Below are 24028 nucleotides of genomic sequence, written 5' to 3' on the forward strand. Positions count from 1 at the left end.
GGCGTCGTGGAGTGTGGGGCTGGTTGCCTTCCTATCACTTTTGACTCTTAGAAAGGTAATTATAACTTCCAATTTCCAATCGAACGAGCCCCTTTTCGAATTCTTACAACAACTCCTTCTATATAAATTGCCTTGGTCAGAAAAAAAACGAAAACAAAAAATAATCGACAAATAAAACACCACTTCGGTGTTTATTAGGTAGCGCTATTGCGCAGTCTATGACAGCGGTAATACGCTGCCTGTGAAAGGGGTCTCTTTCAAATAAAAGTTTGGGAATTTGAAGTATAAAGAAATCAGAATAGTTGAAAAATTTAGATTAGATGGGGATATGGTGACCTATTAGAGGATGCGCAAATGAAAACGATATTTTGCAAAAATTCGACTATTGCAAGAAAAACACATATGAGTCCTTCAACAGGGTATACCAGGGGGATGGGTGGTTTGAGATCCCTTGTATGATGTAAATAACTTACGAGTCCTTAGGTTAAATTAAACAAGATCTCTTGGGAAAGGACAACAGTTTGACTTATGCAAAACATGTAAATATTCCTGCAAATTTAAGAAAAAAAATTTCCTACAAATTTTAATTGTAGGGGAACCATAAAAAAAGGATATCGGCTAGATGCTGGCACAAACCCTCCCCATCCGTATACGCGTAAGGGAGGCACAAACCCTCCCCATCCGTATACGTGCTTGTTTGTAAATTTTTACTATTAACATCCCAGAATACAGTTAAACTCATCTTCACAGGCTTCAGTCCCTTTGAAAAAATTAAAGCTTTATGCCCATGTTATCGAAAACATGTTATGATATTTGTGTCCCCAGAGTTGAGCCGAGTTCTGTATTGTTGAGTTTACTTGATTTCCTAGAATCGCTATAATCCCTGGTTAATTGTTGAGTCCCCTATAATTGCTGCTTTTGAGTTCCCTTTTACCTTACTTTAAAGCAAATATTTTCTTAAAGTAGTTGGTGCTAATTCTATGCTAATTTTTATTCATGTTCTGAGGCACCACATTTACTGTCAAACAGTTCGTGGTAACGAACTGTAGTAAGGTGCGACCCGGCTCAATAGTAAACGAAACTCTAAAAACCGGAATATTGATGCTAAAAGATACATCAAAAGAATCGGATTTTCATGCTGATTTTAAATATATAAGCTTCATCAAATTTAGTCTTTGTGATCAAAAGTTACGAGCCTGAGAAAATTTACTTTTTTTTGGAAAATAGGGGGAACCCCCCCCCCCCTAAAAGTCATACGATCTTAACGAAAATCACACCATCGCATTCAGCTTATCAGAGAACCCTATAGCAAAAATTTCAAGCTCCTATCTACAAAAATGTGGAATTTCGTATTTTTTCCCAGAAGACAGATCACGGGTGCGTGTATATTTCCAAGTATCCAAGTATCGACCAAGTGGTCCTAGAATGTCATAAGAGGTCTCATTCTAATGGAAATGAAAAGTTCTAGTGCCCTTTTTAAGTGACCATAAAAATTGGTGGGCACCTAGACCCCCTCCCACGCTCATTTTTTTCATAAATTCAACGGATCAAAATTTTGAGATAGCCATTTTGTTCTGCATAGTCGAAAACCATGATAACTATGTCTTTAGGGATGACTTACTCCCCCACAGTCCCTGGGGGAGGGGCTGCAAGTTACAAAGTTTGACCAGTGTTTACATACAGTAATGGTTATTGGGAAGTGTACAGACGTTTTCAGGGGGATTCTTTTGGTTTGGGGGTTGGGTCGAGGAAAGGGGGTTATGTGGGAGGATCTTTCCTTGGAGGAATATGTCATGGGGGAAGAGAAACTCAATGAAAAGGGCGCAAGATTTTCTAGCATTACTATAAAAAAAAAAAAACAATGAAAAAATAAACATGAAAAAGTTTTCAGAACAGAGATAATTAAACATATGAGGGGTTCTAAAAATACTTTAGCATAAAGAGCAATATATTTAGGTGGAAATAAATACATCGCTCTTTATGCTAAAGTATTTTTAGTAATTTAATCTACTTATTCTACGGCCTTTCTGATTCAGGGGTCATTCTTAAAGAATTGGGACAAAATTTAAGATTTAGTATAAAGAGCGAGGTATTAACGAGGGGACACACCCCCTCATATACATAACAAAAATATAAGAATATATAAGTTTGTTACGTAAGTTAATTCTTAAGTTACGTATATTTTTTGCTAATAAAAACGTTCGTTAAAAATTAAAAGTTCTAGTTACCTTTTTAAGTAACCGAAAAATTGGAGGGCAACTACGCCTCCTTCCCCACCCCTTATTTCTCAAAATCGTCAGATCAAAATAAAGAGAAAGCCATTTAGCAAAAAAAAAATTAGTATGCAAATTTCATTTTGATAATTTATGTGCGGAGAGCCAAAATCAAACATGCATTAATTCAAAAACGTTCAGAAATTAAATAAAAAAAAACTAGTTTTTTAACTGAAAGTCAGGAGCGACATTAAAACTTAAAACGAACAGAAATTACTCCGTATATGGAATGGGTTTTCCCCTCCCTAACCCCTCGCTCTTTACGCTAAAGTTTGACTCTTTGCCACAATTCTAATTTTTAAAACAATTATAAACTTTAGCGTAAAGAGCGAGGGATTAGGGAGGGGAAAACCCATTTCATATATGGAGTAATTTCTGTTCCTTTTAAGTTTTAATGTCGCTCCTTACTTTCAGTTAAAAACTAGATTTTTTTATTTAATTACTATAAAGTTTAGTTATAAATTCTGACAATTGGCTTCTCGAGTCTAGCTTCTCAAATCTGAAGGTCTAGCTTAACGTGATTTTAATCATAGTATGAGCAGAAATTCACTTGAATTAAATTATCTGACATCAAATTTTAAAATTAATTGACGTGATGAAATGGAATTTGGGACCTGTAAGAAAGATAAAAGAAAATCCATTGATGTTGGAAAAAGACAAAAAGATCACTAATAGTTTTTTTTTCTGAATGGGCATATTTTACAGAAATTAGGTGGAAGTTGAAGGGAGGCTTATAACGGTTCGGACGGTACCTGCTAAGTTTACTTCTATTAAGCTGTAAATATCAGATGTAAAGGCCATCATCTTAGTCCTGTAGGGTAGAATCCAAAACAGGTTTAATCTAACCGAAACATTGATTACTTTGGGTATTAAAACAAAAGCTGAAAATATCGATGACAAAAATACTCTATTGAAAAGAGAATGCCTTGAAGTATGAATTAGAAATTCAAATAGTAATAAAAAATGTATCGAAAATGCAGAATAGACTTCCCTAAGAAATCCCCCTCCCAAGAAAATAACGTTGAAAACAGCATAAATTAAGAAAATCATTTACTGAAAATTCTTTAGCTAACATATAAATTTTATATCAACTTTTAGCTCCTGCTCCAAATGTAACTGACGAGCAGAAGGCTACTAAGTGCGACCCAGCTACATGTCAGCTACCTAACTGCTACTGCTCAAGCGATGGCACGCTCATACCTGGAGGGCTAGAACCAAGTGAGGTAAGTAGGCTCTTGTGTATATATATATATATATATATATATATATATATATATATATATATATATATATATATATATATATATATATATATATATATATTATATATATATATATATATATATATATATATATATATATATATATATATATATATATATATATATATATATATATATATATATATATATATATATATATATATATATATATATATATATATGTGTGTGTGTGTGTGTGTGTGTTTGTGTTTGTATCTATCGAGCAGTGTGAGCAGGGGGAAGGAACAGACTCCATGCAATTTTTTTGGTCAGAAGAGCAATGACAAGATAAATGAAACGTGTTATAAATGTTTCGCAAGTGGACACTTGTAAATACATGATAATATAGTTATTAATATCAGAGGTAACGCCATAGCGCTGCCTTTAGTAATGAGCTAGTAGGCTTTAATTATATGATTTAAAGGCAAATGATAATGATATAGCCTTTCATTCGGATGTAATTTGTTTTCTTGACGATTGCCTTGGGGAAATTTTGACTTGTCAGTTAGGCTCTTTAATATGGTATTTTACACCTACTAAGAAAATAAGCAGGTACTAGTTCCGGTATATTTTTTTGCGGGGAGGGGGGGGGGGAGACAAACTGGCTTGAACTATGCACTAAATAAAACAAATGTTCATCCCAGATCTGTATGTACTCAAAAAGATGATTGAATGATTTTAAATGATTTTAACGGCAGTAAGTGTATCCTGTTTTAGAGGTCTCAAGGAGTTAAATTTAAAATTTTCAATGAAAATGAGGATGAGAAAAGATAAGATAATATTTAGTTTCAAAAGGCTATCGCAAGCTCTAGTTGAGCCGAATTCGCTTCATATGTCTAAAAAGAAAAAGAAAAACAAAGAAACAAATAATACAGCATGACAAAAGCAAAAGGAACACCATCAAGCATAAAAATGGCCAATAAAATTTAACGCAAAAGAAAAAGAAAAAAATCCAAGTCCAAGATCTAAATGAACTTTATGCGATTAACGGCAAAAACAGAAACAGAGAGGGTGGTGGATAAAAAAAAATCACAGGCTAGAAGAAAAACATTGCCGAATTCGTATTCAAAGTAAAATACTGTAAAATAAAAAAAACACTTAAAATCAAGTCAAATTAACTGTCAAAATGAAATATTTACAATTAAAGAAAGGATTGTGCCGAAGACAAGGTCAAAAATGAAATAGAGCATAGATAAATATCACAAATGGGCAAAATAAAAGTGACCAAAGATAAAAAATGACGCGTGATTATTGTGAGCATACTCCAACAACTAAAATAAGAGGTGGAGGAGTTAATTTGGGTGCAGGAGATAGTTCAGGAATTATTAAGGCGCTCCAGAATAAGAAGTAAAGTAAGTATGTAAGTAAGACGATACTAGACCCTTAAGGTCCAAACCGGCGGTGCTGATCTCCGTTTCACGGCCCTTCAGCCAGTAAGTGCAATGGGGGGCAGGGGGCCAACTATCCTGTCCTTTCACACACCATTCCCGTTTACCTTACCCGGATTTCTCCAGGTACCCATTTAGAGCTGGGTCGACTCTGGCTGAGCTTACAGTCGCGCCACTGACCCCCGTCCCAAACTAAATAACTGGTCACAACTGGGATTGAACCCGTGCCCCTTGGACACAGAATTCCCACGCCAGCGCGCCAACCACTCAGCCAGGACGGTACCAGAATAAAGGGGATAATACTATTCCTGAACCTGTCAGTGACGATATGGATCGGAGAATACGTGAGAATTGCGAAGGAAGGTAAGCGGGGAGTCGGGTCTAATGGGGTTGTGAAAATAGAGAAAGATGTCCTCACTTTTGGACCGACTCAATTTTGTCGCTAAGTTCACTTTAAAGTTGTGAATGTCAGACCGGGCATGCGTATTCCAAGAGCGGCCTGATAAATGATAAACAAACAAAGAGGCAATGCATTTTAGGGCAATTAAATTTGTTTAAAAGTTTTAACATAGATAATGAAACATTTGTTTGTTTAACAATATTTAAAACATGCATGTCCCACTTAAGATTATTTGAAATTGTGACACCAAGGAGTTTAGCATGTTTCACAAGCTTACCGGGGGGGATAAGGTAAAAAAAAACGGGAGTGGATTTCAAGAAATTTGTCGTCAATATGTTTGATTTAGTGGAATTTACTTTCATATTTAGATTCTTAGCTTCATCCGAAATATGGGTTAGGCTTTCGAGGGGTCACTTTTAATATTCCTGTGACATACTTCAACGATCGACATGTCATCCACGTATTTCCACCTTTGAGGGAATTCCTTACCAATATCGTTAATCATAACTAGAAATAAAAGTGGTCCCAATAAGGTTTCATGAGGAATTTCACAATATATAAGGAGGGGGTTAGAGAGAGAATAATTTTTGCATTTTACAACTTGGGATATATCTGAAAGAAACGACATAACGATATTTACTAAGAGAGAATCAAGTTCAAAGTTAACATGAATTAGTGAAAGAATTAGGGTGATGTGATCAACCAGGTCAAAAGCTTTTTGGAAATTAACAAAGACAAGGTTTAGCCAAACATTTGGATTCTCAAGGTTACTCACGATGGTATGTATTAAGTGCACAAGGTGGTGGAATTTTTTCTTAAATTATCAAACTGTCGGAGGTCAATACGTGGACAAATTTTAACTGTAAGGCAGTCAAAGAGGAAACCTCAATAAAGTTTGTAAAAAACTGAAGTGAGTGTAATGGGCGTATGTTGGCGAAAGTCAGACTGGTGCTGTTTTCGGGGTAGGTGTTATGAAAACTTGGTTCCAAAAACTTGGGAATTTCCCAAATTTTGTGATGTGGTTGAAAATATACGACCTGCCTTGACAAATAGATTTTATTTTTCTTATAAGTTTTTTAAAAGTCGCAGTAACATAAGGCTTATCTGTAGAATACGTTTTCATTTTTTTCTCAGGAAAATGGGATTCATAATTACTGCTCAATAAATTTTGGAAGGACAAAGCCTTGTGGTCAACGTCATTTGTTTGATACAAAGTAGACCAATTTTTACTAGTAATCCAAGAGCCTAAATTGTAGAGTCCTGAGTCAATAAGAGGTCTATAAACGGTTTCGGTAGTAGAAAACGACTGTTTAACTTTAGCCAACGGAGATAAGGGAAAGCTAAGTTGAAACTACCCCCCTAGAGGGGGCAAGAGTGAAGACGGGTTTGTAAGAGTTCAAAAGGTTGGTGCAAATTAAATCAAGAGTAGTATTACCTTCGGTAGTTGGGACCTTCAAAATCTGTTTTAAATTAAAAGCATCACATTTAGATTCAAGTTTTAAATCATTTGTGTCCAAATCACTACATTTGGGGACTTTGATAGTACAAAGTCAGCACTTGCAAGTACTTTTTCGATAAAATTTATTTTTTCAGTGGACCTCTGATTAGGGGAGTAATAAAAACAACACAGGACAATTCAATTGAAAGGGCTCGGCAAGACCTTAGGTCAAACACACACCCACATAATCTCATCAAAGGGAGCAAGACACGGAATTGAGATTTCACTTGGGTACAACTGAGATTTTCTAGTCTGAGTTTAATAAACTGTGAAAAATTGCTAATTTTTAGCATATGCAAATTTTGAGCTTGTACTTCAGTAATAGCGATTACATCTGATCTGTATATTTTATAGAGGGTGTCTAATTCATTAATTAATTAGTGTATAATTCTAATTCATTAAGTTTTTCAAAGTTAAGGATCTCAGCGTTGCTCAACAAAAGTGTGGGGAATTGAAAATGACTTGTGAAGGTACCGTTTTAACACTTTACTTTTTTATATCACATAAGAGGTCAGGGGTTCCTTGTGGAATTCGTGTCAGGGACTAGGCTCGTGTAGTCAGAACAAGTGGCTGGGAATTCATATCCATCTTTTTCATATGCAAGGGCATTTAATTGAGCAGGCATTAGTAGAAACTGGATGCGAGGATATCTTTTGGATAAGTACTTGATTTGAAAGGACAGGATGGCTCAAGGGCTGTTTTAGCTTCTTAGCAGAATTAAGGTGGCTTTTGGGCAGCCCAGTTTTGTGGAACCTACTACGAACCTAACTTTTGCACAACCAAAGCTCCTTCCACTTGAAATTTTTTACAAAAATCAACATTGGGGTATTTACACAGATTATTTGTGCAACGGCTAAAAATATAAAATTTACAAATGTGTAGATATTTACAGGTACTAGACATACATCTACTGTCTAATAAGCTAAAGCACACATTAGGTTGATTACACTTAAGATCACTGAACTCATTTTTTGAATATATGATTGTATTGGGTGAGAATTTTTTGCTTTCAAGTTCTACTTCATTTAAAATTTTGAACGACGTGTCACTAACATTGGATTTCAAGAAAAAATTATCGTCAGTTAAAACAAGGTCAGCAGGATTAGTTTTCGTAACCCTTTTAATTCCTTGAGAAAAGTATGACGTAGGGAGTTCATTCGCACTTCCTTGATTACCATTGGTGACGTTGTTATGTTCAAAGAGTTTGACAGTAGTTTTTACGCAACTTGAAGAATTTCGATAATGAATATTTGGAGCAGAACTATCAACTAAAAGAGGTACACTAGGCAGTGTAGGGGGGTTTCCACCAATAACTGTCAGCTGAAAACCGACTTTTAACATTTTGATTTCGCTGTCCTTGAAAAAATCACTGTTGTGGCGCCCGGAAAGGTCAGACAAGCTATTATAAGAAATTTCAGTTTAATAATCTGTTTCTTGAGATTGACGATTTCTGCGGGTTTTTTTTAGACAATCTTCACAGGTATGGGGCTCAAACACACTAGCCGTTTTTGCATTGCGTGTCAACTCATCTTTACTGGAACAAAATATTTGTGTGGTAATTTAGGATTAATGGTAGGTGGTTATTCTTGCAGAATCAATCGATTCGGGAGAACTATTGTTGTCATTACTCGAAACATAAGGTACAGCAGGGGAATTTAGAATACTAATTGGAACGATCACCTCAAGTTGATTATCGTTGGAAATAGTTGAATTTTCTTCATTAGAATTAAGATGGGATTTTACAGTCCCTATTGGTTTGACCACTTCAGTTTGATTATCGATGATATTATTCTCGTCATTTTCAACCATTGACCATCTGCATTGTACGCATAACCAATTAGAGCTTTTCAGGCGACTACTTTTTGTGATGCCAGCACAAGCTGGGAGTAACCAATCATTGTACTTAGAACACTGGAATGACCCAGTTTCCCATTTTATGTAGCACTCGTTACAAGGATGGGATATTCTAGGCTAAGGAACAAAAACGGGACACGCTCCTTGAATTGAAAGCTATATCTTCAACTAAAACTTGGTTTCCTAAGCCAGGATTAGCACTGGTACTTGCTAGAGAAAAGTTAACAAGGCTTATCTCGCGTCTTCACTTAAAAATCACAAGACCTCTTGAAGGTCAAGATCGGTTTTTAATCTCCACGAGAAACTAACACGTTATTTCAAATCTTGAAAAAAAAATCTTAACACAACTTATAAACATTTAAAGGTCGAAATAACATTGTTTAAGTGCAAAGCTTAAGCAGCTTACAAAATCAGACGTAACATCCTAACATAAAATCTTATTGGTATTGCCCTTTTAAGTTTCGATTATTAGGAGTTGCGCCCGAGGGGGGAAAAGTCTTATTGTAAAAGCTATTCTGATTGAGCAGCGTGACATAAAACTTTTCTGAAAAAAATTGATTCTGTTCAGATTTTTTGATAATACTGTTTTAATGATGTCAATACATCAAAATAAAAGCTTTTTTGCCTTGTGGGCTGACCTTGCGTCAATTTTTACCCACAAACCGCAATTTCCTAATATTTTTTTTTTTTTTTTGGACAATGAAGTTCTTAGGGCAGTATCACTTTGTCACCGTCATCATCATCGTCAGTGCAGTCAAATTAGATGGTGAAATTAAATAATCAAGGTTTATTAATTTTATTTGGCAACACTTTTCGTCCATAAATTCAAACACTAACAGTCTGTTGATTCTGTTGACTCTCAAATAAAATTACACCTACCAAGGAAACCCAGAATTTCTTAAGCTGTTTAGTTCCATTAATTTTTAGCTGGGGGTTGCCGGTACGGTTGACCCATGTTTCTCTTTTGAAAATTTGATGCCGCATCAAAAAACTGCATAAATGTAATTGGCAGACTTTATTATTGAGAATTGAATTCCTGGTTTTGGTCATTTATAAGGTATATATAACGGTTTGAACTTCAACTCAACCCAATAAATCAATCAGATGTCGTTGTCACTGCCCTTGGTACTTCAAAATTTTAAGAGAAAATTTTTGTATGGTAATTACATCATGGTTAGATGGTTGACTCCATTCCTTCGATCAACAATATGCAATCTGATTAACAGCATGTATGATTTGTGTTCTTACAATGGTAATTCAATCTTTGATTATAATAGTTCCGTGGAAACAGTCAAAATATGCGGAAGGATGAAATCCGTAAACTGGACTAATTCATACAAATAGTATCTGTAAGTGCAATGCAGAGATATAAAAAAATGTTCTAAATGTTTTACTCAAACTTGGAAACAAATTAAAATCTAGGTTTACATAAATAAGTGCTCAAAAACCTATTCAGTTCAGTGACAAAAGATACCAGACAGTGAGGTATTAAAGCCTCTTTTTATATTTAGGTGACAGCATTTTTTTCGGGTTATATATATATATATATATATATATATATATATATATATATATATATATATATATATATATATATATATATATATATATATATATATATATATACATACATGAGGTATTCAGCACTAAAAAGTTTTAAGTTTGACATCTTTCCTCGTCCAGCCTCTTCTCTCTCTGGTGAGCATAGCTTCAGTCAAAAAGTTCGTGATAACGAACTGTAAGTAAAGAGCGACCCGACTCTATAGTAACCAAAACTCTAAACTTCAGAATTTTGATACCAATATATAATGAAAAGAGAAATCACCAATGCAACAGCACAAACACATTAAAATAAAAAAGAAGACAGAAGGAGAAAAGGAAGACTGTTTTCCTAAATTAGTGATTAATATAGACCAGCACTTGAATGAAGCCTTAACCCTACTCATCCATACAATCACATAGGCCAAACAGCATAACCATACACAATCAACCATAAAGAATAATCCATGGACAGGCAGTCATGTCGTCAATAAGTATAAGTCGTCATTTACCAGACAATAAAAACAGTAAAGACAAATAATTCAGAGGCAACAACCCAACACAAGGGCTCATCAGGAGAATACACACTCGCCTATAGGGTTTCGGCACTTTAAATTCTCTACCCAGGCAAGTGGCGTGCCTACCATAAATTACCTATGGTATCCCCGTGTTAGGTATCACCCCCAAAATACATGCATCAAAAGAATCGGATTTTTATGCTGATTTTAAAAATGTAAGTTTCGTGTTTCGTCAAGTTTACTCTATCAAAAGTTACGAGCCTGAGAATAATTTGCCTTATTTTCGAAAAAAGGGGGGAACACCCCCTAAAAGTCATAAAATCTTAATGAAAATCAAATCATCAGATTGAACCTATCAGAGCAACCTACTGTAAAGGTTTCAAGCTCCTATCTGCAAAATAGTGGAATTTTATAATTTTTGCGAGAAGAAAGATCAAGGATGGGTGTTTATTTGTTTTTTTTTCCCAGGGGTGATCGTATGGACCCAGTAGTTCTAGAATTTGGTGAGAGGGCTCATTCAAACGAAAATTAAAAGTAACATTGCCCTTTTTAAGTGACCAAAAATTGGAGGACAACTAGGCCTCCTCCCTCGCTCATTTTTTCCCAAAATCACCGGATTAAAATTTTGAGTTAGCCATTTTGTTCAGTATATATATATAAATGATAAATATATAAATAATTATATCTTTTTCTTGGAGGATGCGTTAATCCTCTACAGTCCCCATGGGAAGGGCTGCAAGTTATGAACTTTACCCGTTGTTTAGATATAGTATTTGTTGTTGGTAAGTATACAGACGTTTTCAGGGTGGATTTTTTCTGGTGGGGGGAGATTGGGTTACGTGGGAAGATCTTTCCATGGAGGAATTTTTCATGAGAGAAGATAATTTCTATAAAGGGGGCGCTGGATATCCCAGTATTATTTAAAAGACAATCAGAAATTAAATTAGAAAAAAAAGTTTTCTCAACTGAAAGTAAGGAGTAACATTACAACTTAAAACGAACAGAAATTATTACGTATATCAGGGAGTTCGTCCCCTTTTCAATACCTCGTTGTTTATGCTAAAGTATTTTTAGTAATTTCAAAGGAGCTATTTATTCTAATGAAACGGCCTTTGTGATTCAGGGGTAACAGAATTGGAACAAAATTTGAGCTTTAGCATAAAGAGCGAGGTATTGAAGAGGGGGTGAATCCTCTCATACGACGTAAATCCTCTCATATCACGTATACGAGGAAGTTCGCCCCCTTGTCAACACCTCGTTCTTCATGCTTTTTTGTTTGTGTTATTTCATAGCTCTTCTTCATTGTTTGTGTTATTTTCCGGTCATTCTTAGCATTTAATTTTACCTTAGACAGCTTTATAAGTATGATTTTTATTTGATAATAAACTAAATATATTTTATGTCTTCGGCTTGTGGTTGTTTTAAATAGGGAAAATTAAATTTAAAAAACTAGTTTTTTTTAACTGAAAGTAATGAGCGACATTAAAACTTAAAACGAACAGAAATTACTCTGTGTAGTAAGGGGGTGTTTCCTTCTCAACGCCCCTGCTCTTTACGATAAAGTTTGACACTTTCTCTCAATTCTACTTTATTAAACAGTAAAAAACTTTAGCGTAAAGAGCGGGACGTTGAGAAGGGATGAGCCCCTTTCATACACGGAGTAGTTTCTGTTCGTTTTAAGTTTTAATGTCGCTCCTTACTTTCAGTTAAAAAAAACTAGTTTTTTTATTTAATTTCTGAACGTTTTTGAATTAATGCATGTTTGATATTGGCTCTCCGCACATGAATTATTAAAATGAATTCGTATTATTTCTTTTAATTTTTATATTAATTCTTTTTTTTTGGCTAAATGGCTTTCTCTTAATTTTTATCAGACGGATTTTTAGAAATAAGGGGTGGGGAAGGAGGCCTAGTTGCCCTCCAGTTTTTCGGTTACTTAAAAAGGCAACTAGAACTTTTAATTTTTAACGAAAGTTTTATTGGTAAAAAATATACGTAACTTAAGAATTAACTTACGTAACAAACTTCTATATTCTTATATTTGTATTATGTATTTGAGGGGGTTTGTCACCTCGTTAATACCTCGCTATTTACTCTAAAGCTTATGTTTTGTCCCAATTCTTTAAGAATGACCCCTGAATCAGAAAGGCCATAGAATAAATAGTTGAAATTACTAAAAAAAAATTAGCATAAAGAACAAGGTATTTAGGAGGAGAAGAATCCCTCATATACGCAATAATCTCTGTTCGTTTTAAGTTTTAATGTTACTCCTTACTTTCAATTGGAAAAAACTTTTTCATGTTTATTTTTTCATTGTTTTTTTATAGTAATGCTAGAAAATCTTGCGCCCTTTTCATTGAATATCTCTTCCCCATGACATATTCCTCCAAGGAAAGATCCTCCCAAATAGCCCACTACGATCAACCCCCCCCCCAAACCAAAAAAATCCCCCTGAAAACGTCTATACACTTCTCAATAACCATTGCTGTATGAAAACAATGGTCAAAGTTTTTAACTCGCCGCCCCTCGCCGGGGGAATAAGTCATCCCTAAAGATATAGTTATTAAGGTTTTCGACTATTCTGAACAAAATGGCTACCTCAAAATTTTTATTCGTTGACTTTAGGAAAAAAGTAGCGTGGGAGGGGGCCTAGATACCCTCCAATTTTTTTTGGTCACTTAAAAAGGGCACTAGAACTTTTCGTTTCCGTTAGAATGAGCCCTCTTGCGACATTCTAGGACCACTTGGTAGATACAATGACCCCTGGGGAAAAAAACGAAAAAAAAAAAAAAAATAAACACGCACCCGTGGTCTGTCCTCTGGCAAAAAATACGAAATTTCACATTTTTGTAGATAGGAGCTTGAAATTTTTGCAATAGGGTTCTCTCATACGCTGAATGCGGTGGTGTGGTTTTCGTTAAGATTCTATGACTTTTAGGGGGTGTTTCCCTCTATTTTCCAAAATAGGGCAAATTTTCTCAGGCTCGTAACTTTTGATGACAAAGACTAAATTTGATGAAACTTATATATTTAAAATCAGCATGAAAATCCGATTCTTTTGATGTATCTTTTAGTATCAAAATCCCGTTTTTTATAAGTTTCGTTTACTATTGAGCCGGGTCGCTCCTTGCAACAGTTCGTTACCATGAACTGTTTGAAAAACAAGTTTTTTCCAACTGAAAGTCAGGAATAACATTAAAACTTCAAACGAACATAAATTATTACGTATATCTTTTAAAGATCTTTTCTCTCATTCATTTCAGTCACTTGAGAATTTCTCAACTTGTGACTCTCATTTTCATAAAAATAGTTTCGACCTCTTTGGCTGTTTTGTTACTATGCTTTACAAAATTCAATAAAAAAGGGTTTTTTTTTAACTGAAAGTAAGGAATGACATTAAAATTAAAACGAACAGAAACTATTCCGTATATGAAAGGGGCTATCCCCTCCTCATCGGACAGCTTTTTACGGTAAAGTTTGGCTCCTCCTCACAACTTTGCTTTATAAAACAATAAAAAAAACTTTTGCGTAAAGAGCGGGGCGTTGAGGAGGGGACAACTCTTTTCATACACGGAACAATTTCTGTTCGTTTTAAGTTTTAATGTCGCTCCTTACTTTCAGTTAAAAAAAGCTAGTTTTTTATTATTTAATCTTCAGTAAAAAAAAAACCTCTTTTCAGACACCTCAAATGATATTGATAACCTTCGACGATGCAATAAATGAGTTGAACATCAAAAGCTATCGTAAAGTTTTTGCGAATCGAACAAACCCGAATGGCTGCCCTATTGGCGGCACATTCTTTGTTGCGCATGAATACACTAATTACCAAATGGTGCAGCAGCTTCATTCTGAAGGTCATGAAATTGGTGTGTATAGTGTAAGGTAAGTATCACATTACAATTTTTTCTCCTAGTATTGATGAAATAATGGCCAATTGAAAAGCTCCTACATCTCCTAATAAACATACTAGTAAATAACCTATAACAGTTGTCTCACTAAATTTGGTTGATTTCAAAATTTGGTTGCTTGGTTTAATGTATCATGGCTGCAAAAATTAAAACAAATACTAGAACAAGCTTTTTTGAGGGGTAGGGGATGGAATATTGCCAGATTTAATATTTTTTTAAAACAATTAGATTAGTAAGTCTAGAAATTGAAAAATTAAGGTAATAAAACTAAAAAGGTAATAAATTTAAAAGATCATCTACTCGTTAAGTAGTATTTCTCCTAGAGTATCGACAAATTAATTACAAATTGGGTGGCTCCCGTTGGGTTACTAAGGTCTCTATAATAATGACCTAAGGTCTTTATAGTGGGAACGCCTCTATTTTGAAATTTCACCTGGTTTAACTCAACCAACTTCAACTGATGAAATAGTTTAAAACGCTTAAGCACCTCTCATTCGTTTCTAGCTAGTACTCGTATGCTCTATCTGTGTCTACCTTGTCAGTTTTCCATGTATACTTCTTTTGTTTTTTCTTGTACTTCTTGTACTTCCTTTTGTTTCTTTGTTTTTCATACTCTCCCTTAACATGAGAGAAGTGCAGAGGTTTTTCGGTAGTGGAAAATAAATGCTTGGGCAATAAGCACATGGTATGCATTGATTACGGATATATATTAAAGTTGAAATATATAAATACATAAATTTTCTAGATATTTTGACTATTTTTGTAATTTTTTAAAGTCGAGCCAACTTCCAAAAATCTTGTCAATGCATTTGTCAATGCCAATACCTCTGCCACTCATTTTCAGTTGGTCATGGATAGGCTAATAACTTCACCCTAAGCGATTTTCAGATTTTTTCTACTCTATTCAAATCTCTTGTTTGGCCTATCATTGAATGGCTACACGACAATAAGACCTGACCTTCAAAATGACATTGATGCACTTGAGAAGATTAAGCAAGGATCAACAAAATGTGTACAAAAGCTAAGAGGCCCTTCCTAAGAGACTAAGTCAAAACTTGGGGAGGGAGGAATTGTGGACAGTAGCAGCCCCATCATATGTGGAATAATTTCTGTTTTTTTTTAGTCTTAATGCTGCTCCTTGCTTTCAGTAGAGAAGGCTTGTTTTATTCAGTTAATTTATGATCATTTTTCAAATCATGCTAGGAAATTGCCCACCCTCCCTCATCTGTGCACAACTTCCCCTGGAAAATTCCCCCAGGAAATTTTTCTCCTTGAAAAATCCCCCCACAGAGAATTCCCCTGGAAAAATTTCCAAATAACAAATAATATATATGAACAATGGGCAAATTGCGTAAGTGACAACCCCTTCCCTAGAGCTTTTCATCCGTGCTGGATCAAATGGCTATCTACCACGAACTATTTGATTAAAATATATATTCTTTTCTTTTACCTCTTAATTAACATATTTACGAAACTGGGCAGTTGTCCTTCTTGCACTCGTTTACAAGATCCTCGGGAGCTCATGAGTATAAAAAAATACCCTCAAACGTGAAAGCAGGTAGCAGCACTCTTCAAGAGTGTGGGCCGCATAATAAACTCCTAAACTATACCTAGGACAGAGTAATCTGCATCCCAGGCTGATTTTTTAATTCATTTTCTAAGCAAAATTTTACCATTTAGACAAATATAAATACTAATCTCCATTCCTGAACCACTTTGAAACTTTGAATTTTTCTCGGTTGATAATTCTTTCAAAACGGGTCTTAAACTTTCGGTTACTATGGAGTGTGGTTGCTTCTTTACAAGGCTGCAGCTCTTGTTGCAACAACCCCTGTTGTTGCAGGGGTTAATCAACCCCTTTGTTATTACTTAGTGTTTAGTTTAGCTTAGAATAGCTTAGAATAATATTCCACACCAAATGAATATTTAATTTTTAAATAAAAGTTCTGTGAATAAAACAGTCTTTGATTTTCTAAGGGCGTGGGTTTGGATTTTCTGGTCTTTATTATATTAATTTAGCATCTCGCAATATATACTGAGTATATTAAAATAAATTCAACATAAAATGTAGACATTCCAGCGCAGTAAACTATCTGTGGTAGATTGTTCAATGTATTGTTGGCTGCAAGAAGTGAAGCTTGAATGATTTTGGTTTTAAAATATATTGAGTGGGAACGTGATAATATTCCATAGCATCAATTTATTCATAATTAAATATTCCATGGACATTAGCTGAATGAGTGAGTTTCAACTGCCACTAGGATTACAAATAAGCAATATAATAAAGGCCTTGTATATTAGCTAGTTTATTTGTAGAGCCACGTGCATACCCAGAGGAAGGGGCGGGGGGGCTCAGCAGCTATAATTTCCTTAGTTCAATAAAAAGAAATATTTTCTCTTGTGGTTTTCCAATGCTGGGTGTCCCAGGTACCGTATCAGGATTGCAGTGAATCTACAATGGCTTCTAAAATAATAACAGGAATTTTAGTTAAAAAAAAAGTAAGATGAAACTTTCCGAGTATATTATATCTTAAAAACCCTTTCAAAATGCACCATCAGCCTTTTCAGGCACTGAAGAAAAGAAAGAAAAATATAAAAAGGAGAAGGAGAGGAACCAAAAGAAAAAAGGAAAGCTAAAGAAATACTGAAAGTATTAAGTAACTAGGTTATCTCAGACCGGTCTTTTATCTTGGAATTATCCAAGACTTGCATGTCATTCCAAATCTGTTATAAATACGAATATTTGTAAATGGTTCTAAGGCTTCAATTTTTTACGTATTCAAGCTCAAACTATGGGAAAAGGAAGTAAAATGTAACTCTTTCGTACAAGCTCTTGAGTACCAAAGGTATTTAAAGGCTAGTCCCCAGAACTAGGAGCAGAGTTCATCGTAGCAAGTGACTTCCTGGTGTTATAGTAAGAGCAATGTAGTGCCTAACAAAAGTAGCGCTTTCTTTAGGTAAGAGCATAAACTGAAGTTTCTAGTTAAAGAAAGAGTCACTGGTAAGAGCATAAACTGAAGTTTCTCTAGCAGAAAAAGTAGCACCATCTACAATTGAAAAAAATTTAAGCCTTAGAACCGCTTACAAATATTCATCTTTATAAACAAATTTGGAATGACACGAAAGTATCTAAGATAAAATACTGGTCTAAGATAACCTAGTTATTATAATACTTTCAGTATTTTTTTCCTTTTCCTTTTTCCTCTCACAATTTTTATCAAGCAGGTCCTGATTGTCAGTTTCTGTTGTTGCTTCAAAACTCAAATATATTTTCCACCCTCTCGAACAGAAAAAGATGTTGTCAGTTGGTTCAATCCGTTTTCTTTTATTTTAGTTGGTTCAAAATATGTTTAGTAGTGTCTTTATTTCTAAGACGTGTCATATCCTGTTTACTCAGTACAGCAACAGTTAGAAATTAAAGCTAAAGATATCAGAATTTCCTTTACTGTGTCTAGGATGTCTAACAAAATCTTCCTTTCAAAAACGACTGCTTTTTAATAGCAGTCAAAAATCCCAAGCACATTTTTCAGTGTTTTTAATCTTCCATAAATCAAACATTCCTCTGAATCCTCTTCGGCCAGTTGGTCGATGCAAACTGCTAAAAAAAGAAGGTTGCTTTCCTTTGGGTAGATGGGGTAAGGCATATAAAGACCATAATTCCGGTCAAACTAGATTCTAGTCAACGAATTGAAGCCAAAATATTCTATCCGACGAATTGTAGTCAACGAATTCTATCCAACGATTTGTATCCAACAAATTGTAGCCAACGAATTGTAGCCAGCGAATCCTAGCCAATGAATTGTAGCCAAGAAATTGTAGCCAACGAATTCCAGCCAAAGAATTTTAGCCAATGAATTCTAGCCAATCCTTGAAGTCTTTTGTCAATTTTGTTGGACTGAGTGGCTGCTAAAATGAGTAGTCTGAGTCAAATGCTGACCCATTTTGGACGATGAGTGTTTAAGAACTGACAAACATCTTTCAATGTTTTCCGCTTTCTCTTTTATACTTTTTAATTATGTTTTCATTTTACACTAGAAGATACGGAAATTAAACCTATTCAACTGTTGACTTACCTTAGAGTCGTAACTGATGTATCATTCAAAAGCACCAGAACACGCGTATTCGTTATTGCTGATGCCGTTAAAAAAAGTTTGTTCTGTATATGGAACGCTTTTCCAGAGCAAGGCGAGACTCAAGTCCCTGATTGCAAAATGGCGTTTGTCTTACCAAGTTTTCTTTACATCCCTCAGTTTTGGTCTGCTTCACTCAGAAAAAAAAGTAACAGCTGCTTACCATTTATTTCAAATATGGAAAGTATTTACTTTGACTGCCACCGTGGTCCAAAAACCTGTATTTGGTCAGTAGATTTGGACTAATAGACTGCTTTGCTAGCTTTTACTAGAAAAGTAAATTTCCAGGAAAAGTTTCTGATTCTAGGTCACCCTTGACTGACACTCTAGAGACATATTTGACATTACATTGCATAGTCCAATTGAGTGAGAGGCAAATCTGGCATTAACCCCCCATTAGAATTGTATAAAAATGATGCTGGTTTATTTGTTAATAGATAAGTCTATCTATTATTCGTTCATGTGTCAATCATAGGGCAGAAGAACTAAGGTAGATAGTCATAGAACTAAGATGGTTATAGAACCTATAGTTTTCCAAGTGTTAAATGCCACGGATAAACGGCGGGAGTAAGAGACATATCTATAGTTTTTTATATAATTGTTATTTGTCCATGTTGAGTTAGCCCGTATCGTTGTCCATATTCGTGCTAAACCGTGCTCTATTGTTTTCTTTTTCTTTATTTTTCATACTCTGCAGCTCATATCTTGCACACTATTAGAAGATTTCTAAATCTAAATTATATGATATTATTTCCTCATTTTAGCCACAGTAGTAGGCTAGAAGATGCTGGCTACAACGAATGGGTAAATGAAGCAGTTGGAATGCGCGAAATGCTTCGTCGATGGGCTGATGTTGAAAAGGATGACATTCTTGGGATGAGAGCTCCTCACCTAAAGCCAGGAAGAAATGCCCAATATGAAGTGCTTACAGACTATGGTTTTGCTTGGGATTCAAGCTTAAGTACACCACCACTAAAAGTCCCAGTTTGGCCCTACACGTTAGATCATGCCATTCCACATGAATGTAGGTCTGGCACGTGTCCAACGAGAGCGTTCCCTGGTAATACTCAATTTTTTATATGTATATATATACGTATTTTTTAAGTTTGTAGACTATGCAGTACTCTCTCTCTCTCTCTCTCTCTCTCTCTCTCTCTCTCTCTCTCTCTCTCTCTCTCTCTCTCTCTCTCTCTCTCTCTCTCTCTCTCTCTCTCTCTCTCTCTCTCTCTCTCTCTCTCTCTCTCTCTCTCTCTAAGTGTGACTACTGTTATATAACTATGATTGATCATTTGTCTTTAAAAGTGTATTTTTCATGCCACAGAACACAAATTTAAGTCTAAAATTCCTTATTGTGCAAAGTAAAATTTTTAACAATTAATAAAAATAATAATAAAACAAAATTCTTGCTCAAAAACTTTATCAATGGGCAAATTTAAAGGATCATCAAAAACGTTTCTTGAAGAAGATCTTTCTAAACCTCCCATTGAAATTTGTCTATCTCAGCATGACTGTGGTTATTAAGAAGTAAGTTGTTGACGCTTTTTCATCATCTCCGACTTAAATCCCTCATCAAAGTGAGTTCAATGGGTTGGCTTAATCCCTTGTCTCATATTCTTTTTGGTTAAAATATAACTTAAAAGGTTTCAATTTTTATTTTAACGCTTCAATGTTTCTAGCTAACACAGATAGGTAGAATTGGACCTTTTTATATCAATATTTCTTTTCCTAAAGTAACAAGGACAGTTGAAGTATACTCTGACTGTTTGATTTGGTTAGCTGCCTTTATAATGATAATAAAAAATCATAATTAAAAAATCAGGACAATCTGGAATTAAATCAAACAGTTCGTGGTAACGAACAGTAGTAAGGAGCGACCCGGCTCAATAGTAACCAAAACTCTAAAAAACGGAATTTTGATACCAATAGCTACATCAAAAGAATCGCATTTTAATGCTGACTTTTAATATATAAGTTTCATCAAGTTTAGTCTTACCCATCAAAAGTTACAAGCCTGAGAAAATTTGCCTTATTTTAGAAAATAGGGGGAAACACCCCCTAAAAGTCATAAATTCTTAACGAAAATCACACCATCAGATTCAGCGTATTAGAGGACCCTACTGTAGAAGTTTCTAACTCCTATCTACAAAAATGTGGAATTTTGTATTTTTTGCCAGAAGGCAGATCACGGATGCGTGTTTATTTGTCTGTTTGTTTTTTTTTGTTTTTTTTTTCCAGGGGGGATCGTATCGATCCAGTGGTCCTAGAATGTTACGAGAGGGCTCATTCTCACGGAAATGAAAAGTTCTAGTGCCCTTTTTAAGTGACCAAAAATAGTGTAGGGCACCTAGGCCCCCTCCCACGCTAACTATTTTTCCAAAGCCAACGGATCAAAATTATGAGATAGCCATTTTATTCAGCGTATTCAAAAAACCTTATAACTATGTCTTTGGGGATGACTTACTCCCCCACAGTCCCCGTGGGAGTGGCTATAAGTTACAAACTTTGACCAGTACTTACATATAGTAATGGTTATTGGGAAATGTACAGACTTTTTCAGGGGATTTTTTCGTTGGAGGGAGGGTCTGAGAAGAGGGGGATATGTTGGGGAACCTTCCATTGAGGAATTTATCATGGGGGATGAAAATTTCCATGAAGAGAGCGCAGGACCTTCTAGCATTATTTAAAAAAAAAAAAGGAAAAAATATATATGAAAAAGATTTTTCAACTGGAAGTAAGGAGCAGCATTAAAAACTTAAACGAACAGAAATTATTATGCATATGAGGGGCTCACCTCCTTCTAATATCTTGCTCTTTACGCTAAAGTATTTTTAGTCATTTCAACTATTTATTCCACGGCTTTTGTGACTCAGGGGTCATTCTTAATGAACTGGGACATAATTTAAGCTTTAGTATAAAGAGCGAGGTACTGACGAGAGGGTGAACTCCCTCATATATGTAATAAAACATGAGAATACAAAAATTCGTTACGTAAGCTAATTTATAAGTTATGTATATCTTCTACTAATAAAAACATTCGTAAAAAATTGAAAGTCCGAGTTGCCTTTTTAAGTAACCAAAAAATCAGAGGGCAACTAGGCCTCCTCCCCCGCTCCTTTTTTCTCAAAATCATTCGATTAGAACTATGAGAAAGCCATTTAGCCAAAAATAAAATATGCAAATTTCGTTTTAATTATTCCTCTGCGGAGAGCCAAAATCAAAACATGCATTGATTCAAAAACGTTCAGAAATTAAATAAAAATCAAGTTTTTTTTAACTGAAAGTAAGGAGCAGCATTAAAAATTAAAACGAACAGAAATTACTTCGTATATGAAAGGGGCTGCTTCCTCCTCAACGCCCCGCTCTTTACGCTAAAGTTTCTTACTGTTTTAAAAAGTAGAGTTAAGAGAAAGAGTCAAAGTTTCTTACTGTTTTAAAAAGTAGAGTTAAGAGAAAGAGTCAAACTTTAGCGTAAAGAGCAGGGTGCTGAGGAGGAAGCAGCCCCTTTCATATACGAAGTAATTTCTGTGTGTTTTAAGTTTTAATGCCGCTCCTTACTTTCCGTTAAAAAAAACTTGTTTTTTTATTTAATTCTTAATAAAGAAGGACTCCATAAGCAGCTATGCATTTTTTGGTAAAAGTAGGCGCCAAATTTAAAAAAGAAACATGAGTGAAAAATTAGCAAAAAATCAACTAAAAAACATATGGCATCAAACAGCTTCAGATAGTGTATGAAGATACACTATCTTCATAGAGATACATATCTTTATAGGAAACATTTGTGTCTTTCCTATGAAGATATTGCTCTCTTTGGGGAATCAACAAATTGTTAGTAATTGAATCTTTCGAACAGAAAAGCGTTTTCAAACTTCACTAATTATTTTTGCTTATTTGTTGTAACACTTGAGCCTGACAACACTGACGAAACTGTAATAACACCCAAAAAGATTCGTAAGTTTGAAAGAACCAAAGAATAACGTTAGAAAATTAGTAGCTTTAGACAGGTATCCGTAAACGGAGCAAAGCCTGTTTTATTTTGACGTCCTTAATACTTTAAACAAAGGAAAATGTTTTTACAACCTACAATTTCTTAGAAACATTAAAACTAGCCAATGATTGTTATTTAGTTTTCCCACTCTTTCATCAAAGTTTTATTGCGTGACACGATCTCTTTTGAATGCATACATACATTTCAAACCCGTCTTCTTGTTTCCTACCGATCCTCCAATCTCTAAAAACATCTCTCTTCGGGGCATGACCGGACGGGCTTATTCCCCGCAGTCCAAATATCCAACTAGCAGTTAGTCTACAAAAGGCTATATCCAGGAAGGTGGATATCCTGGGTTTAAACCTCCCCCCGAAATTTTTGCCATATTTGTAAAAAAAATAAATATAGACAAATTTTGATTTTTCCTAGAAAACATTCTATCCCCCCCCCCCCGAATAAAAGAATAAAAGTTATTTGCTCTTTAACATTCCTACCATCCATTTTACCCTCTTGGCCAAATAAAAAAAAAAATGATTAGTGGCGTCACGGCCTGGCGGTGGTCTTTGCCGAAGCATGTTTTGATTTTCATTTATTCCCTGGCTGCAAATTTTCATTGTTTCCTTTCATTTTTTTTCTAAATTAAATAAAAAAACAAGTTTTTAAACTGAAAATTAGGAGCGACATTAAAACTTAAAACGAACAGACATTATTCCGTATATGAAAGGGATTATTCCCTTCTCAGTGCCCTGCTCTTTACGCTAAAGTTTGACTCTTTCTCAAAACTCTACTTTTTAAAACAATAAAAAGCTTTAGCGTAAAGGGTAAGGCGTCGAGGAGGGTACAACCCATTTCATATACGGATTAATTTCTGTTCGTTTTAGTTTTATTGTCGCTCCTTACTTTCAGTTGAAAAAACTTGTTTCTTTTTATTTAATTTCTGAACGTTTTTGATTAATGCATGCTTTGACTTTGGCTCACCGTAATTTTTTGGCTAAATGGTTTTCATAGTTTTGATCGGATGATTGTGATAAAAAGGGGTGGAGGAGGAGGCCTAGTTGCCCTTTAATTACTTAAAAAGGCAACTAAAACTTTTTATTTTGTACGAACGTTTTTATTAGCAATAAATATACGTAACTTACGTAGCGAACTTCTATATTTGTATATTTTTATTACGTATATGAGGGGGTTCGCCAACTCGTCAGTACTACGCTCTTTACACTAAAGGTTGAATTGTGTCCAAATTCTTTAAGAATGACCCCTGAATCACAAGACC

The 24028-nt window shown here is 34.9% G+C and overlaps 1 protein-coding gene across 1 annotated transcript in view; it reads left to right on the forward strand.

Annotated features, from left to right (window-relative positions):
* Nucleotides 1–2873: 2873 nt before the first annotated feature.
* The window catches only part of LOC136024699 (chitin deacetylase 7-like), a 43162-nt gene continuing 22007 nt past the window's right edge, over nucleotides 2874–24028 (forward strand). The window contains exons 1-4 of the mRNA XM_065700116.1: nucleotides 2874–2889; nucleotides 3372–3496; nucleotides 14412–14614; nucleotides 19535–19830. Coding sequence (XP_065556188.1) covers nucleotides 2874–2889; nucleotides 3372–3496; nucleotides 14412–14614; nucleotides 19535–19830 — 640 coding nt within the window. The remainder of the gene's footprint in view (nucleotides 2890–3371; nucleotides 3497–14411; nucleotides 14615–19534; nucleotides 19831–24028) is intronic.

This window comes from Artemia franciscana, chromosome 3, assembly GCF_032884065.1.
Source record: "Artemia franciscana chromosome 3, ASM3288406v1, whole genome shotgun sequence".
Lineage (NCBI taxonomy): Eukaryota > Metazoa > Arthropoda > Branchiopoda > Anostraca > Artemiidae > Artemia > Artemia franciscana.